Here is an 18,202-nt window from a genome sequence, read left to right as displayed (position 1 = left end):
AAGGGAGACGGACAGAAAAACTGGGAAATTATTTAACTGGATGTTAAATGATGGATGTCAGAACTCCCAAAGATGCATTGGAAAGATACATGGTGTGTTATTGTACATTTCCTGATTATTTACTTGTATGACATGCAAGACAACTGTATAAAAAGTGAATGATTTCATTACTTCTTGTAGTTAGAATTTCACAGTTGTTCCTAACTAGGCTTTTTCACAGTTCATTCATAAGGACACTGGTAAATTTGACCTAGAGGGACAGAGAAAGTAAGCCTTAATTTCAGTTTTTATGGGCATCAATGAAAGGACAAAAGGAGATCACCAAAAAAACTGTACTTCAAACTAAGCTCTTTTTGTTAGACAGCACTGCTCAAGTCTTATATCACTCCATTATCTAACTGCAATGCAGTATCAGATTGTGTGAATCCTACTTCCAGAAGCACTATACTTCTACATTTCCAGTTTGGAAAATCAGACATTCGTCACTTCTGAAAAGCAGACCTTCCACAAATTACTTGCAACACACATTTTTCTGACCCTTATTTCATGCACATGTTCATCTGTCTGGACTTCATGCTGCAGTGCTAGGCTAGCCTTCAAGGTGAAGCATGGTTAAGTTTCTGTCTCAAAATCATATTCTCTTCTTGGCTTCCACACTGACTCATATGTACTCATGACCATAAGACATAAACCCAACTTAAATAAAACCCAAAACAGTTGCTAAATTTCTATGTCTACTGTTTTGGTGATCAGTTTGAAGTTGCTATACAGACTAAAAGTTTTATTCATTAACCTAGGAAATCTTATTTATTAAACTACAAAGCAAGAATGTATACCACAAGAATGACTGAATCTGCAGGTTATTCATTTCCATGTAACGAAATACATAATGTGTTGCTATCCCCTTAGACTATAATATCAGACTATAATAGACTATAATATCAGACTAGCAGACGTAGACTATAATAGCTTACTGAGTGATTACTAGGCTTGTCTATGGGCTAGTTTTAATTTCAAACCAAATCTTTCACCTGTTTCTTTTCTTACACAGTGCTATGGTGAAGATCATCACAGACTGTACGCAGAAGTCAAACACAGAAGGATCACTGTAAAAACCATCCAAACAAATTAAAAGATGAAATAATAACTGAAAAAAAAGAAAAAGCATATTGCTGGTCAGGTGACATTAAGCAGTCATGTTCTTCTGGCCATATTTTCCTGATCACTTGCCCAGAAATGTATTTGGATCATACTTTTTAAACTACCTCCATTTTCCTGTAAAAAAAATCTTTTTAAGAAAGACAATCATTACCATCATCATTACCAGTCCTATTGGATTGGGGTCTGTAATGTGTGCTGGCACTACAGCTCCCAGCTCTTTTTGGCTTCTCCCGTTCTCACCCATTTAGCTTTCTTGGACTGTGATGCCTCAGTCACTGAAGATTAACATCCCACATAGTGATGCAAAGTTTATGGAGCTCAGGTCACGAAAAGCTGCGCAAAGTGCCCTTGCCTATGGACGCCTGTGTAGGTAGGCTGACACAATTCTACTGTGGTTCATAAACGCTAGATATTGCATTGCACACGTTTGGCAAACTTGAAGCCCAAAGGGCAAAGTATACTTACTCTCAGTACTGCTAGAAACTGATAAAATGTTCCTCAGATGTTACAGTGAGGTCTGGGAGTCCTTCTAAAAGATGCGTTTTAAAGGCAAACACTTTGCAATCTCTCCTCTAAAAGGAGATTATCCAAAAATAATGCTCTGAGGGAAGGAATAAAACATTAGTGCAAATCATTCATTAACTGCTTTTTCTGCTACTCTTAAAGCTCCAGAACTGATTTTCATTTGAACTTTATTTTCCCTCTGAGATACAAGCCCTTTCCAGCCTCTAAGTGGGCCCATTTTCTTTTACAATGTCTTTCAAATAGTTTTTTCAGGTTTTGTTTGAGTGGGGTGGGTATTACTGGCCAGTCACTAAAGTTCAAGACATAACTCCACCAGCCCTGCTGGGAGCATGTTTGAGCTCAGATGATTCAAACTCTTTCTTTGGCAGAAGACTACACTAATTTCAGTGGGAATTTTGTCTGTGAGGAGAGAAATGGGGTCCAAATGTTCTTGTAAGAAGGATGTCCTGTGAAGACATCCAATCTGTAGTAGTGTAAATGAATAACATTGAAAATCACAGATTTCCTTCAGCAGAAGCTCTGGAGATTTGGAACATAATCAGGGCCATTTGGGATTGAATCATCCAAGCAGAAGTCACAAAAGAAGAAAGTTTTCTGGCAATGTTCCAGTAACAGAAACAAGAGATTTCAGTAGTTTGTGAAAATAGGCTTGGGGGGGTGCGGAAGGGGGCAAGCTCACTAAATTTTCAAACACTGCAAAAAGTCTGTCTGGCTCTGAGACAGTGGTTTTATTTAAAGTCCAAGTTATTTTTATCCACAACTGTACATTCATCCCTAATTATTCTGCACTGATTCCTCTCAAGCAGGACAGTCCAGAGCTTCGAGTACAGAACTGGGGTGAAGTTACTGTGTACCTTTCATGACCTGCCACTGCAGGATATGAACCTTAGGCCATCTCCCTGCATGTCAGTTTTTCACCAAGATAAAACAGTGGCATTCTTTCTGTTCTTGCAGACTGGACCACACAGTGTTTTCATGTCTCAGATTTGCTGGCAGATTATTAGAAGTACAAGTTAGTGGTATTAATTACACATTAATTATTCACTCAGTGGTCAATTATAATTATCAAAGGGCTTTTTTTATTCTAGGTTGAGAGGGATTGCTAGCTGCTTTGAAATGGCTATTAAAGTACGGTATCTCTATCCATTTTTACAATCCAGTTTCAGTGGAACATAATTTTCAAACCTGTACTCTAAGTATGTTCAGCAACAGGGCAGATACAAACATTGCAGCCAAATGCTACAGCAAGATTCCTCAGCAGTACAGACACATGGTTAAGAGCTTTTAGCTTTCTTTCAGGGAGGATTACATATAGCCAGAAATATTTGGCCAGGGCGATGTGCCTGGTTTGGTCTCTGCCTCTTAATAGGAATGCAAAAAGTGCATTCAGGAGCACTGTGTAAGTTGCCCAGAGTCATTCCTGGTGCTGTAGTGACATCCTACTAGACAACCCATGCAAACAGGCCATGTGCAAATCTGTGTGATCATGTGATCATGGCTGAGTTCACTTATTTGGCTGCTGAGCCATTCTCTGAGGAGGCAGTGGATCCACCGCATGGTGCTAAGCTAAGTTAAGCACTGTAGAGTAATGCTGAGTGCAACTAGATTTCCTGGTAGCATAATTACCTTCCCTCAGAGAAAAGAAAACCAAAAAGATGCCACAGATCTACCAGCTTTCCCCTTTAGCCCATTCATCCATCAAGCAGAAAGGCCACTTTTCCACCCTAAAACTGAAGGTGTCCCTGCAGCTCTGCTCCATCTGCAGGTCCAAGACACAGCTTCACCTGCTCTTTTTCTACTGTGTTGAACATCTTGCCACAGGAACTGGCCCAAAGAAACAAACAGCTGTGGCCCTTGCAGGCATGTGTTCCCAAGTGGTTCTGGCCTTTATGAGGAAACCAAGTGTTAGGTCCTCTGTGTCTGGCCTTAACACTCTCTTTCCCTGTGTTCAGCCTCATTCAGTGCTCTGGGATTTCCCTTCACATCACACACCAAAACCAGATTTTGTCTTACATCCTCATAAGACTCCTCCTCAGAGACATCTAAGCCTCAGATATCTGTAAGCAACTAAAAGGACTTACTAGATTAAGTAATTTAATTGCTTACTAGAAATGAGGGCTACGAAATAAACTAATCATGATTCCACAGACATTAGAATCACAGAATCACAGAATGGTTTGGGTTGGAAGGGACCTTAAAAATCATCCAATTCCAACCCCCTGCCACAGGCAGGGACAGCTTTCACTAGACCAGGTTGCTCAAAGCCCCGTCCAACCTGGCCTTGAAATAGTTTTGTGTTTCTTTGTGAAGAGGTAAGAGCTCCTCATTTTCACTGTTTTCATCTGGTTTGGTGGGGCTTCAGTTTGTTCCTTATTTTTTTTTTATTCCTGCCACTAAAAGGCTTGCTAAAGGAACCCAAACTTGGAATTAGGAAAGAACATGTGTTCCATTGTTGGGAGCCATGTAGAAAGTCAAATGGCAGCTAAGTGCAAAATGTCCTACAAGTGCCATGTCACGTTGACATGTTCTGAGCAGCACTATGTGCTAAATGGTTACAAACTTGGCATCTATCTCAGGTCTTCTTATATTAGTATTTTTAATGGTGGGTTTACATCAGTATTACGAGATTTGGAGAAAAAAAAAACCAATCATGAATACATTGGTACTGTTTTATTTCGAAGGTGAACAAACACTAGTCATGTATAACCTAGACAAAGGTCTGGATAGAGGAATTCACCCCATGACAGACCACCTGAAGCTATAATGGATTTTCCACCACAGTAAACTACTCAAGGTTTCCACTGGCTACTGCTCTCAAATTTTTGAGGTTGCTCAACATGCCTAGAGCTTTACAAACAGCTGTAGGTATTTGTTAGACTTTTTTGAGATACTAGAGTTTCTACTCCAAAGCAAACGCCAGTGTTTCAAATTTTCCCTCTCATAATATATGTAAATAAAACCCCTTGCAACTGAAATAAAATTGAAAAAGTCAGATTTAGAGCTATGAAATACGTCCTTTGGATGGTATTAAAAAACTGTGCAGGAAATATATTAGATAAAATAAAGTATACTGCTATGAACTACAGACTGAAGACCAGATAAAATCAGTATCGTGTTAATAGAAAAGGCAGAAAAAAATATGGCCAAAGATAAAATCCAAATTAAACAGCATCCTTTGTTTGGATTGAACATTTCCCCAATATCAACATGTTCTGGCCAAACATCTCAATTTTGCCAAAATTGCATTTCCTGGCAGAAATGTACTCTGTAAAAAGGTTTTGACTAGCTCAAGCCCTCATATGCCAAGTGATTCCTTTCATGTTCTGTGGTTTTCATCTGCTGTGGAGTGAACTTTTAGTGAGCCTCATTCATTCATCTGCCCCACCATAAAAATACATGGCTATTTTAAGCACATTGTAAAGTGGAACATGTCATTTGGCCAGGCTGCCTGGTCACTGGAGCATGGGCCAGGAACCCCAATCTGCACCCACCCAATATCAGGGGCAGCACCCTGGGGTGCATCAATGCCTGGAATCCCAAGGAGGGGGATATCCAAAGTGCCTCCCTCTGGAGACGTCCATAATTTCAGCTCACCCACAGCAACTGGGATGACTCACACAAATAGATATTCACATTTCTGTTTCCTCCCCTTTTGCAATATCTTTCTTTCCAAAACGAAAATTGCTACCTCAGAGCTGAGAGCTGTGTCAATAAACCCATCACAAAAGGGATCGGCTGCCAGAGTCCAGAAAGGGTTAAGGCAGCAGTTGGAGAGGTTTGGGGTGACGTCGTGCTTCTGGATGCCTGAGAAGTCTCTTGAAGGTAGTTCCCCTCTGGTGAGGATGGGAGAGAGCGGAGGTCTGAAATCCGAGATCCCTCGCAGCCCGGAGCTGGTGAGGTCCCAGTAAAAGCTGTTTGCCTGCTTTCCCTTCCTGAGCAGTCACACCGCTGCACTGGCCCGGGCACTATGGAGCAAGCCCCCTGGACACATGTAGGACTCACTCTGCTCCAGCTCCTGCTCATCTCCTGCTTGCCAAGAGGTACCGTAAGTGAGCGTGTACGTTCCCGGCACAGCCGAATGAGTCCCTTTCCTTCAGAGAGGTTTGATCTCATGTGCTGTCATGGGAAGTAGGGACATCTGCAGGGATGGTAATAACAGAAAGAAGGGGCTCGGCTTTATTTATTTTTTTTTCTTTCCAGCATGGAGTGGGTGTGGGGGGAGGTTTGTCCAGGGATGATTTCCAGGCAAACTTAATGGACTTAAAGAGAAACAACTGTCTGTATTTGTTTGCCAATGGCCATAAGGAAAAGGGTATGCAATCACTCTGCTTACTACTGCTTTATTTTCTCAACACTGAGCAAAGGAAATTATGATAAAAAGAGGCATTTAAGTCTCTGAATTGTAAAGCGTAATTTGTTTAGTTTGGCAAGACGAAGACTTCCCTCTCCAGCCCCAACACTGAGAATGAAGGCAAGGGAGGAAAAAAGTGAAAGAATAAAAGAAAACAAAAGCCACACATTGTTTCCGATCTGGGCTTTAGTTCTGCCAATATTATTCTTTCGAAGAGGAAGCCTCGTTAAAGCAGAATGATCTTTTTTATATTCAAGCCTCACCCCAGTTTCTGCTGAACCAGCATGTATGGTTTCTTCTTGATAAGGTTAAGCGAAAAGCAGTTACTGCTGAGTGCAGATTTGCTGTTGTTATTTACACGTGGAGGTGGCAGGAGCTGCTGGCAGCATCTTGCTGTTAGCACTGCTGGCTGCTCCTCAGGAGCTGCTGCCCTAAGGACTGGGAGTTGATGTGCCCTCATGTCACCCACCCTTCAAGCTGCTGCAGACCGTGGTGAACCTGGTAGGGTAACTGCCTGTTATTGGGGGAGCTGTCAGGTATGCAGGCACTGCGACTGGGGTGGCTATCAATCATCTGTGTCAAGGATGGTGCTTCAGAGCCCACCTGACCTGGGGCTGCAGAAAAGGGTCTGCCTCTGCCACACTCTGCCATTGCCTCTGAGGCTAGGATGAAGGTGACAGGCAGTGGTCAGCGATGTCTGCCCACTGGTGCCTGCAGCATGACCTCCTGCCAAAGTTCTCCTGTGGCATAAGCACAGAGAGCTTCTCCACACCTCCATTCCACATGCACTGACTTGATGCTGCCACCCTCTGCCCCATGCCACCTTGCACACTGACCAGGAGAGGTAGCTCCGTGGCACACGCTGGAGTGGCACAGAAATAGCGGCAGAGCAGCCCTAGGCATGGGCTACAGCTGTCAAAGCAGCAAGGTGGGTGACAGATCTCTCCTCCTGCCAGAGCAGTATGTCTCAGTCATGGTGTGAAGTTGGCTTGCTGAGGGGGCAGGCACTGTGCTGCTGGTAACAAGGGGAGACAGGACAATGAAGGGTAAGGAGATGAGGGCTGTCAGACTTCAAGCTTGGGAGGGCGGGTGCTGGCTCCCTGACACCGGCTCCTCACACTCCAGGAGCAGTGCAAGAAGGTCCTGTTGGGCACATGGAGGAGAGCCAGCTGTCCCTCTTGCCCCATCTCCTTCCTGGCTGTGCCTCCCCTGCCCTGCTGCTGGTGGAGTGGGCACATGCCCACAGCTACTGACAAGAGGAGGGGGCCAGGAGCTCCCCTCCGGCAGCAGTGCGAGAGGCACTCAGAGACAGGGGAGCAATTCAAGAGTGCAGTGGTGGCCTTAGCATGTCAGGGAAGGTTGGAAAAGAGCATTTTGCCTCCTCCCCACAGATGTATCCAATTTTTATCCCTATCTATCACACCCAGTTGCACAGGGCCTGCCTCAGGAGCTATGGGCAGGAGCCGGCGAGGTCTGGGAATTGATTTTTGGAATAAACTTGAAGTGCAAGTGACTCATATTTCCTTAAAAATATATGTGTGTTTGTTTCTGCCTATCTAAACCCTTCTCAACCTCTCTTCCCCTCCCCCTCCAGCCTCTGTCTAGAGAAGTGGAGGCCAGATGCACTCAGATGCATCCAGATGCATTCAATCTTAGCAGATGGGTTACTTCAGTTCACATGTTTAGGTTTCTAGCATGGACAAAGTGACTTGCTTTTTGTTTTGGAGAAAAGCTGGGGTTACTTACTCTCGTACCCAAGGCCATTGCAAGGGGCTCCCAGGGGTCCCTGCAAGGCTGCTGCTGGCCAGCATTTGGGTCTCCATTGGCCCACCAGGAATCCTCACTACCACAGAGCCCCGCGGGTGCTTCCAGCAGCACGTGCTCCCTTGGGAATGTGGATGCCCCTCTCTGTCCTGCAAGACCAGAGATGTGGTGCAAATGGGGAGGGAGGCCATAGGGCAGGGAGGCAATCTGTCACTGGGAATAGATGGGGACATCTGCAGTCCTTGGTTAGGGCTCGACTACACGCCCCTGTAAGGAGTAAAATTTGAGATGGAGGGGGTTTGCTGCTGTCTGTGTGGATTATTTCTATCTGGGTAACATTAACTTCAAGTAAACTGCCAGCATGCTCCAGGTCTCACAGCACTACAGCAAGCAAGAGCTCAAGACAGGTCCAGCACCACTCCTCCATGTTTATAACACAAGCACATTCTCATGTAATGTAGTAATGAATTTCAATATGGCAGCTGCTTCTTCTCCACAGATTCCCAAATATTCTCCCCTATTGCAGAATCCTGGCTTTGTCCCCCAGACCCCATATACAAACACACATATATTAGAGGCTGGGCTCTCTAATTTCATCAATGCTGTCACTAACTCATTTGTTACCTGTTCCCGTTCCTTGTCTTGCAGCACAAAATCTCTTCCTGATCCCAGTAGTATAACTTTTGTGGCCAGAATAAGCTCCTTTATCCCAGAAGAAAATCAAGGTCTGAAGGGTAATGAGGCAGCCTCTGTGTTTTAGCCTTTACCCTGGCTATTTTAGCCTGTCATGGCCCTTCTTGGATGAAGCCAGCACCTGTAATAAAATTACAAATGCCAGCTGACAATTACAGAGACAAAACTGAAGGAGGAGGAGGTTTACGGCAGACTTCAGGTTGCTTTAGATGCTAAAACCATCCTGGCTAGTGGCATAGGTGGCTGGTGATTTAAATCCAACTATGACAAAAAAGATAGAGTAAAGGTGTCCCTGCCCATATCAGGGCATTGGAACTAGATGAGTATTAAGGTTCCTTCCAATCCAAACGAGTCTATGATTCTAAATAGAAAGGAGAGGATATGAGGGTATGGTACAAGAAAATGGGGAAAACAGCAAAGTTTTGACTCAGGAGGTGTGGAGTATGGCTTTATTTTGCATATTACAGCTTAGCTTCTGGGAACAAGGGCTGCTGAAATGTAGAAAGAAAGGGAACAGGAAATTTCCTATAGGAACGAGCATCTTATTCAAGAGCCGTCAATCATCTCTGCAGCAGTGGTTAGACCAGGCAACAGGAGGGGCTGCAGGACATGGAGGTTTATTGAAAGAGAAAAATGGTGGGAATCACACCTGAGGTGATGTTGGCTGAGGGGTAGTGGGATTAAGAAGGCTTTAACATGTAGAAACACTGAATTAACAGTCCTGTTTTCAGTTAAGACTGGAAACAGAAAACCCAAGAGCTATTTGTGTTAATGCGGTTTTTGCATTAACCCACCATTACATTGCTTAGATGGGCAAAGTATGGATCTCACAAATAGGAACAATTTTATTTGGCTTTCCTTTTCGACAAAGCAAAATAAGGCAGTGTGGAGAGAGATACAAGCTTTAGAAGTCACATGGGGAATCCTGTTAAGGACCTGATAGAGACCTCAAATATAATTTTTTTTTAATTGAACTAAAAATTCTCCTTGGAGGAGAAGTGTTGGGAGTTTACAGTTTGTTTGTTATAGCCTAGTTAAGAATAGAAGCTTACAAATGTAGAAAGGGCACAACTGCAGGAGCACAATGAAGTAAACCTATGGCCTATCAGGAACACCCTCAGGACTATTTATATCTGAATTTATATCTACTAAACACTATATGACAACAGAAAACCTGGAATAGAGACCCTCCTATTTGAAAATATTAGGCAGACCCCAATTCCTGAACCAAAACAGAATGTACATTCTCCTTTATTTTCTATGTGAAACATGATCTGAATTGTTAAAAAGGCCGAGTTTAAGACAAGTAGTCTCATCCAGCAGAACACATTTGTACATGCACTAGACAGGTTTTCAGTGCTTTTCTTAAGAGAGAATATGCATTAGTAGTTTAGTCTGCTTTGAACACAATTGTGCATTTGGGACTTAAAAAGACTGTCAAGTTAATGCACATTTATTAAGAGGACAAATTCAGCTTAGCATACTAAATTTACTAGATGATCTTTAAGCTCCCTTCCAACCCTAACCATTCTATAATTCTATGATTTCCTTCTGTGTTCACCCACTGGCTTTGATTTTTTCAAATAGAAATCCTTTCTTTTCCCCCCTCCCTACTCTCACTGCTGTGTGAAAGCACACGCCAATGCCCAATACATGATCCTCACTGGCTCTACAGGAGATGCAGTCTAATTTTTCAACAAAGGTCTGTGACCCGTAAGCTAAACACAGTGAGTAAAACTAAAACAGGAATGTATTTTATCTCCTCTTTTTATTATCCCAGCTGCTAAAAAGAGTAACAGGTATATAATTTCTAAAGAGAAACAAGGGTTTTTAGTGACAGCATTATCTCTTTCATCCTTTTAATACATCTATTAGGAAACCAAGCATCGTTTTGCACAATAGGTTATCTGAGGAAAAAAGAGATTAAGAATAAAGACCTGCACTTTCCTTCATTATTAATGATTTGGGGTACACTGTTTTCAAAAAGACCCAATAAAAGCCTCTTAAAGGGAACATCTCTCTTCCCTTCCAAGGTCTTGGCCTTAACTTAGATCAAATGGAGAGTTTTGCTATTCATCACAGTGGAGGCAGGGTTTCACCCAATATGTTTCTCATTTCCAGCTGACAAGTTCTCTACCTCCTGTGCGCTCAGAGCTCTTCTTGTTGTTATTGTCTGCAGGCATCATACTTACGGGGTTGGGCCCAGCTTGCCCATCTGTGCAATGACAGTAGAGATGAGGGTGGTGAGGCCCTGGCACAGGATGCCCAGAGAAGCTGTGGCTGCCCCATCCCTGACAGTGTTCAGACCAGGTTGTATGGGCCTTGGAGCAACGTGGTCTAGTGGAAGGTGTGTAGTGGGGCTGGATAAGCTTGAAGGTCCCTTCCAACCCGAACCAGTCTGTGATTCTGTGATTCTATAAAACAAGAATAAAACTGAGACATGTGAAAAAAAAAAATGAAAAAAAAAAGGATACCTGTTTCACCTAGGTTTCACCTCTGTTGGAGCTATTTTTTCTTTTAAATGAGAGAGCTTCATTTCACAATTATTTCATGGCCAAGCATTCCCTAATAAAAGCCTTAGGAAATTGCTCCTGCAAACTTCATTTCTTCTGCAGAAGGCAGTAATTGGCTTTGAGCATCATGTTGAAAAATTAAAATATAATCAAATAAAAAGGGGCCTGTTCCCTCATGGAACATGAACTGGTTGAACAAACACTTTGCAAAAGTCATCCTCTACAGATGACTTCCAATTTTAGAGATATATCCATTTGTATCTACAATGTGCTCTTAATTCATATGGCACTTTTCAAAGCAATTTAAAATAGTATTTCTTTGAGCCTAAGTAGCATTTTACCAATATGCTCATGGATAAATTGAGGCATAAAATGAGAATTCATCTTTTCAGGATAAAAGAATGGACTAGTAGGATGGGAAGTTCCATTAGTTCAGACCAAGATATGGATATCTGCATCGAGTACTTTCTTCCATCTTTCAGGAGTTCTGACAAATATATATATCTGGCAGGGTCCTAAGGTGCTCTCTCTTTTGGAGGAGTGTAGAGCACATTTAGGTTGTAAACTTTTCTTCCCCCTTCCCGCCAAGGATGGATGGAGATGGCAAACTGTTTTTCTGCTGGCTTGGTCAGCTGATCCCTCCTCATAGCAGCTAATACAAGCACAAAGATAGGGAGTGGGAATGAGAAGATGGAAAGTCAGGAAGAGAAGGGAGGAAAGCATCCCATCTCAGCAGCAGCATGGGCTTATATCAGCTTAAAGTCACTGCAGCCTAAAAAAGTCTTTCTTCCAAGGAAGTGGAAGACCCAAGAGTTAATTGGTGTAATTTGGCTTGCTTCAAATCACCTCAGTTCTTAGGCATATAATTTTGCCAGCTCTCAGTCTTCTGGAAGAGAAATTCCCTTTCTATTGAGCAAGGTGACCATGTCTGACAAATCTGCCATGGCAAAAGACAAGTTTGCTGAAGTTGCAATTTTACTCTGATGAGCTGCCTGACCCACTTCTCAAGCAGCAATCACTAAAGTGTTAAGCCTGACCTAGTAAGATAAACCAAAACTGATTTACTTGAATATCCCAAGGTGCAAACTGCAGTTGGTTATAAGCTTACTAATACATGCATCATACTGTTCTTTTCCACAGCCTGAAACCCTTGCTCCCCATAAACAACCTCCCTGAAGATGAAAGCTAATAACTCACTACATTCTCCACCCATGGACTTATATTTCATCCACACCACCATCCCACAAGTTTCTCTTCCTCTTTCCTTATTTCTTTGTTTTTTAAATGCCTGAAGAACCTTTTGCTATTATTTTAATTTCCTTTGCAAGGTCAAATTCAGCTTGGCTTTTAAGCTGAGCTCTAAGAAATAGCTTGTTTTGATGGTCAGACTTTTTTCCATACCCGAATGAGAGATTTGACTGGACTTACTGTATATCCCACAGGATTTGTCATTATTGTATGCAGCAGTCCTTGTATTGAATAGAAGCAGTGTTTAAGACGGTCTTATTCTTGCAGCTATTTTTTTTTGTTTATTATTGGGGCAACCTCTTTGAACTCATTGGCATAAGAGTAAGTAATATATCTTCAGACTTCAGGGTGAGTACTAATGGAGCCTTCACTTACCCTGCAAGGAGACTTTTGGGCTTTTCAGAATGGTGCAGTAAAAACTGCCCATTTGGAAGGCTGCATTTTCACTCAGTTTCAAACAATATTTTTGTCAAACCTCCACCACAACCCTTCCAAGTACTAATAAAAGAATTTCTTGTGTAGTTGTTACAACCTCTTCTGAAGTCCTGCAGTTTGGAACAAGATAGTATTTCAGGTTTAAAGAGGACAGAGATGGCTGAGTCTTACGTGTGCCCAGCCATGAGGGTGATAGGAAAAACAGACACACTTGTGTCAGGGAGACAATGACTACATTGCTGACTGCTCAAGCTCCTCTGTGGCACACCAGCCTGCCCAAGCACATCTTGGCCTAGGAAACTGGCATGTTTTGAAAAGGTGAAGCAAAAATAAGAAGTGAAAAAAAGGAATTCTGGACCAGAGAAAGTGAGGAATGTGTGTGAACCTGGCAAGTCAGATTAGAGCTGAATTTCCGGTAGCTCAGTAGTCCAGCAGGTTAAAACTATTCACCCTTCAATCTACTGCAGCACCAGGAGTGACCTCCTTCCACTCCTTCCCTTCACTGGATTCTGTGGGTTCATGGTACAGAGGCTGTAGTTCATCACCCACTCTCAGCTTTGCACAGAGGAAGTTCAGGTCCCAGCTGTTAGCAGGGAGGGTTCCCCAAAGTGAGGAGCCTTTGGCTCCTACAAAGCCTTAGCTCAGCACCAGGGACAAAGGGAGGTGGCATCATCACTGTGAAGAATTGCCATCACTGTAGCTCAGCCCTCAGACACTGACTGGGAACATCAGAGAATCACAGAATTGGGTTGGAAGGGAGCGTAAAGGTCCTTCAACTCCAACCCTGCCATGGGCAGGGACACCTTCCACTAGACCAGGTTGATCCAAGCCCCGTCCAACCTGGCCTTGAGCACTGCCAGGGATGGGGTAGCCACAGCTTCTCTGGGCAACCTGTGCCAGGGCCTCACCACCCTCACAGGAGATGAAGAACTTCTTCTTCATACCTCATCTAAATCTCCCCTCTGTCAGGTTAAAGCCATTCCCCCTTGTTCTGTCACATGTTTCTGGGCTTTCACAGTTAGTTTTTCCAGGCTGCTCAACATCTTTGTCACTGACGGGTGATCCCTGAGGACACCACTGTCACTGGTCTCCACTTGGACACAGAGTCACTGATGGAAATTCTCTGAGTGTTACCTTCCAGCCAGCTCCTCATCTATCCACTAAGTGGTCCATCCATCAAATCCAGTCCCCTCCTACTGCTTTACAAAATCCATTGCTGACAGCCTTAGCCTCTGAAATGTGCTATAGGGACTAGGTGGTCTCAGTTGGTCTCACTAGACGCAGGCGTCAGTGAAAAGCATGAGTGTGTTGCCATCTGAACCTGGAAACACATGAAAATGACCAGCCACCCTGCATATGCCTCAGTGCTTATCTGCCATCTCACTTGCCCCTCAGAGTGGGCTCAAAGTGTTGGCTGAAAAATTGTTTTTGTGCTGAAGACAAGCAGGTCTTCCCTCTGACACCTGCCCTGGAGGTTCATGTGCTTTCCCAACACAGCCATTTTTTGCTTAGTTTCTGTGGTCTTGAGCTGCTTCCATGTGTGCTGTTTATGCCTGGATTTACTGAGCTTTTCTTCTGTCCTTAAAATCCCATAAATTAATCCACTGTTTATTTGCCTGTCCAGAGACTTGTTTGTTCTTTTCAGCTAAATATTTTGCATGGGTTGTCAAGCAGCTTCTTCCTGCTTCTCCCAAAGAAAGGTCAAGCCACTTTCTGGATTGTGTTTGATGCTAGGAGACACAGCCACTGCCTGCGAGTCAGGCTGCCTGCTTTGGAAGATTATCAAAGTCAGGGCCACAAAGCACCCCACAATTATCTCTGCCCCATTTGGCCAAGGCCTGCCTTCCAGAATTCTACTCTGTCAATAAATCTCCCCTCACACTTCCCTGCCTCATTCTCTTCTGGTTTAGGGTAATACTGGCCAAGTGTGGGCATGGGGAGCAGGGTTGTGCCTCTTCCTCCCTGGAGCCCAGGATGAGCACAGCAACTGAAACAAACATTTATTACACACATGAGTGGCTCTGTGCATCTCCCTCTTAAATTTCAGAGGGAAAGGCTTCCTTTGCTTTTTGCTCAGTAGTCTAGAGTTATTTATGCAAACAAAAGGGATCCTGCCATTATAAAAAAGGTGCAGAGTCTTCACACTAATGTCTTTAAAAAATAGCTTCTACAAAACTTCAGAAGATTTAATGATATATGTGAAGAAAATCCTCCAGAGCATCACTTCAAAAAACCCTCAAATCCACCAATTTCCTTGTCAAGGCTACATATGTTACCCCAAAATTGTCAGTAAATCAAAGACAGACTATTTTTATTGTTTCAGTTGAGATAAGGGCAAGAAGTGATCAAACAGCATTTCTAGGTGGCAGTAGATTTATTTTTACAATTCTTTAAGGGCCAAGTTAATTCAACTCCCCTACACTATAAATACACACATTTGTTTCACCAAGTAACATCTGCTTTTTGACCCTATTGAATGCACAAGCTCTACATATGAAAATATATATGCATATCATAGTATCACAGAATGGTTTGGGTTGGAAGGGACCTTAAAGCTCATCCAGTTCCAACCCCCTGCCATGGACAGGACACCTTCCACTAGACCAGGTTTCTCCAAGCCCCATCCAACCTGGCCTTGAACACTGCCAGGGATGGGGCAGCCACAGCTTCTCTGGGCAACCTGTGCCAGTGCCTCACCACCCTCACAGGGAAGAACTTCCTCAGATCTCATCTCAATCTCCCTTCTGTCAGGTGAAAGCCATTCCCCTTGTCCTGTCCCTACAGGCCCTTCTAAAAAAAACCAACCTACTCCAGATTTCTTGTCAACCCCTTTAGGCACTGGAAGCTGCTCTAAGGTCTCCCCGGAGCCTTCTCTTCTCCAGGCTGAACAAGCCCAGCTCTCTCAGCCTGTCTCCATAGCAGGGGTGCTCCAGGCCTCAGAGGATCAAAACATCTGTGTGAGCAGTGAGCCGTGTACAGGCATGGCTAGATATGCTATACCTTAGATATGTATGGCTTGTCGCAATAACAAGGGAGCCCCATTACTCAGAGTTTAAAACAATAGAAAAAAGGATGTTACCTAACCACAATGAATTAAAAAAAAAGAAAAAATAAAAAAGGGGAGGAGAGAGGGAAACAGAAGAAAGAGATAGCCTCATTACGTTTCCTTCAAGTCTCATCTTTCTAGTCTGCTCTCTCTCTTTTTACCACCAAACTCCATGAAAATAGTCATCAGGCCTGTCAGCTGGTGAGGAGACATGCTGACAGCACCATGCACTCATTATAGAACTTAGTGTGCCGGTGGAGAAATGGGATCTGCAGTTACTGTGGCAGTCCACTTCTGATCCTGCCAATCCATGGCAGATAATAGATTATATCCTTGTGTTCACTTCTCTGTTCCCCTCTAGCAGAGTACACAGTGATCAATGAAAACTGCCCAGGCGCTGAGTGGAATATCATGTGTCGGGAGTGCTGTGAATATGACCAAATTGAGTGCATCTGCCCAGGACAGAAGGAAAGAGTGGGCTACACCATTCCCTGTTGCAGGAATGAGGACAACGAGTGTGACTCCTGCTTAATCCATCCAGGTATGTTTTGGGCCACACTGCATTTGCACTGGAACTTTGGCCAAAGCACCAGCACATAAGAGTAGCTGCTTGGGAGGGGAGTAGTAAGGGAAGGCAAATCTCACTGGGGTGTGGGATTGTCCCAGATCTCCTCAGGAGCTTCTTCAGCTACTCCGCTGACAGCAGCAGGACACATGGCAAGGTCCTGCGGAGCAGGTAGTGTTGTTGCTAGAAAAAAACCCACCACACTTTCCACTGGCAGTGTTATCCTCTGGGCATCCTGGGCAAGCTGGGGAGCTGCCAAAGGGCAATGCTGCAGCTGGCTTCACAGCAGGAGCTTTATGTAGGTGCTCTGGGATGGTTTGTGTGCCCAGAGCAAGAAGGGAGAGATGACTAGAGAGTGGTCTTGTTCAGCCTGAAGAAGAGAAAGCTCAGGGGACACTTTATAACAGTCTGCCTATGGCAGGAGGTTGGAATTAGATGATCTTTAAGGTCCAAACCAGTCTATAGCTCTATGACTTGGAAGTCTGGCTACCAAAGTAGAAAGGGTGAAGTGAAAGGTGAGGGCAGGAGGAGACAGGACCAGGTTAGAAGACATCAAAATCACTTGGGCTGGGCCCAAGTGGCACCAGCAGCCACATTGAGACTTCTGAGAGAGACATTTACAGTCAGAGCAATGAGATTTAGATGTTTGGACAAGTCAGACTGGGAGTTTGGTTCCAAATCTCAGAGTCTGAGCTGCTTAGCGTTTGGAGGTGGAGGCTGGGTGCAGTTCACAGCAGGGAAGCTGTCAGCACCACAGCAGTCATTAACATAACCAGCATTCTCTGCAGACAAGAAGGAAAGACTGCTCCTCTTCCTGCAGCACAATCTACCTCGGCCGTCATCTAACACTGCGGCTCTCCTTTCAGGCTGCACCATTTTTGAGAACTGCAAGTCCTGCCGCAATGGCTCCTGGGGAGGGACGCTCGATGACTTCTATATCAAAGGGATCTACTGTGCAGCATGCAGAGCTGGCTGGTACGGAGGGGACTGCATGAGTAAGTGTCCTACATGGGCAGGGAGGCATGGCAGGGCCAGGGAGGGGTGGGATGGGGCCAGAGCCATGCTGTGCCTTTCCAGTTATCCCTGAATGGTGACTTTTTAACGGGCACAGACAGGAGAGGGCAAGCACAAGCAGGCAGTGAGCAGAACTACAGAGGGGAGAACTTTTCTCCCAGTGCTCACAGAATTGGCCTTGGCCCCAAACCACAGGAGGCTGCAACCCTACTAAACTTCTGGTTTGTTTAGGTTTATTTTAAAACTTTAACTACTGTGACTCTGGAAATCTTCTGTTGTCTGCTTTTCTTTGACATTCTTCAGTATAACTGATTCCCCAGTGGCCTTCAGCAAAGCTTAAACATTTACAAGGGCATCAGCTAGATCAAAGAACTTCTCCTCTGTCCTCCTTCAACCCCTGGGCTGCAGAACCAGCCCCAGGCAAGACTCAGTGCTCCCTCCGTCCTTCGAACAGCTCCACACTCTAAGGAAGCTCTGGAAAACAGTATCTTGCAACTGCTAACAGTGCTATGATGGACCAGGAGTGTTGCAGGCTCTGGTAGCAATACCTGAAGGTTTTGTTCACAACAGCATACAAGAACTCCTGCTTTGGATTTTGCTAAGCTGTTGATTCCAATGCTGTCTTTCAGTAGTGGATTCCATAAACTAACTTGATACAGTTTTAGTATTTCTTTTACCAGTTTTCCACCATTTGTATAGATTGTCTCTCTGTTCACCTTTCACTGAAAGATGAAAGCAGAGCCTCCTTTTCCTGCTCTGCTCTGTCCATTTTTTTTTCGTATCTTAACTTAACCTCCTTTTAGTCACTGATTTTAAAGCAATAACTGAGCCTCCTTTCCCAGCACAGCCCACGGCCATTCAGGAGGTGAAAGCAAACAAAATAAAAT

General features: G+C 44.1%; 1 protein-coding gene across 3 annotated transcripts in view; it reads left to right on the top strand.

Annotated features, from left to right (window-relative positions):
• Positions 1-5,235: 5,235 nt before the first annotated feature.
• Positions 5,236-18,202, top strand: part of PAMR1 (peptidase domain containing associated with muscle regeneration 1) — a 51,050-nt gene continuing 38,083 nt past the window's right edge. Inside the window, exons 1-3 of one of the 3 annotated variants that reach the window (XM_057411014.1) lie at positions 5,236-5,726; positions 16,101-16,277; positions 17,168-17,296. In XM_057411014.1, coding sequence (XP_057266997.1) covers positions 5,654-5,726; positions 16,101-16,277; positions 17,168-17,296 — 379 coding nt within the window. In that variant the 5' untranslated portion in view covers positions 5,236-5,653. Of the gene's footprint in view, positions 5,727-16,097; positions 16,278-17,167; positions 17,297-18,202 lie in introns of all 3 variants that reach the window. The other 2 variants (XM_057411013.1, XM_057411015.1) reach the window with 2 other exon arrangements.

The sequence above is a fragment of the Pezoporus wallicus genome, unplaced genomic scaffold, assembly GCF_028554395.1.
Source record: "Pezoporus wallicus isolate ANWC-B61680 ecotype Strahan unplaced genomic scaffold, APGP_CSIRO_Pwel_v1 contig_5958, whole genome shotgun sequence".
Classification (NCBI taxonomy): Eukaryota; Metazoa; Chordata; class Aves; order Psittaciformes; family Psittacidae; genus Pezoporus; species Pezoporus wallicus.
Note: the sequence above shows the minus strand (reverse complement) of the source record. Positions and strands in the feature narration are given on the sequence as shown.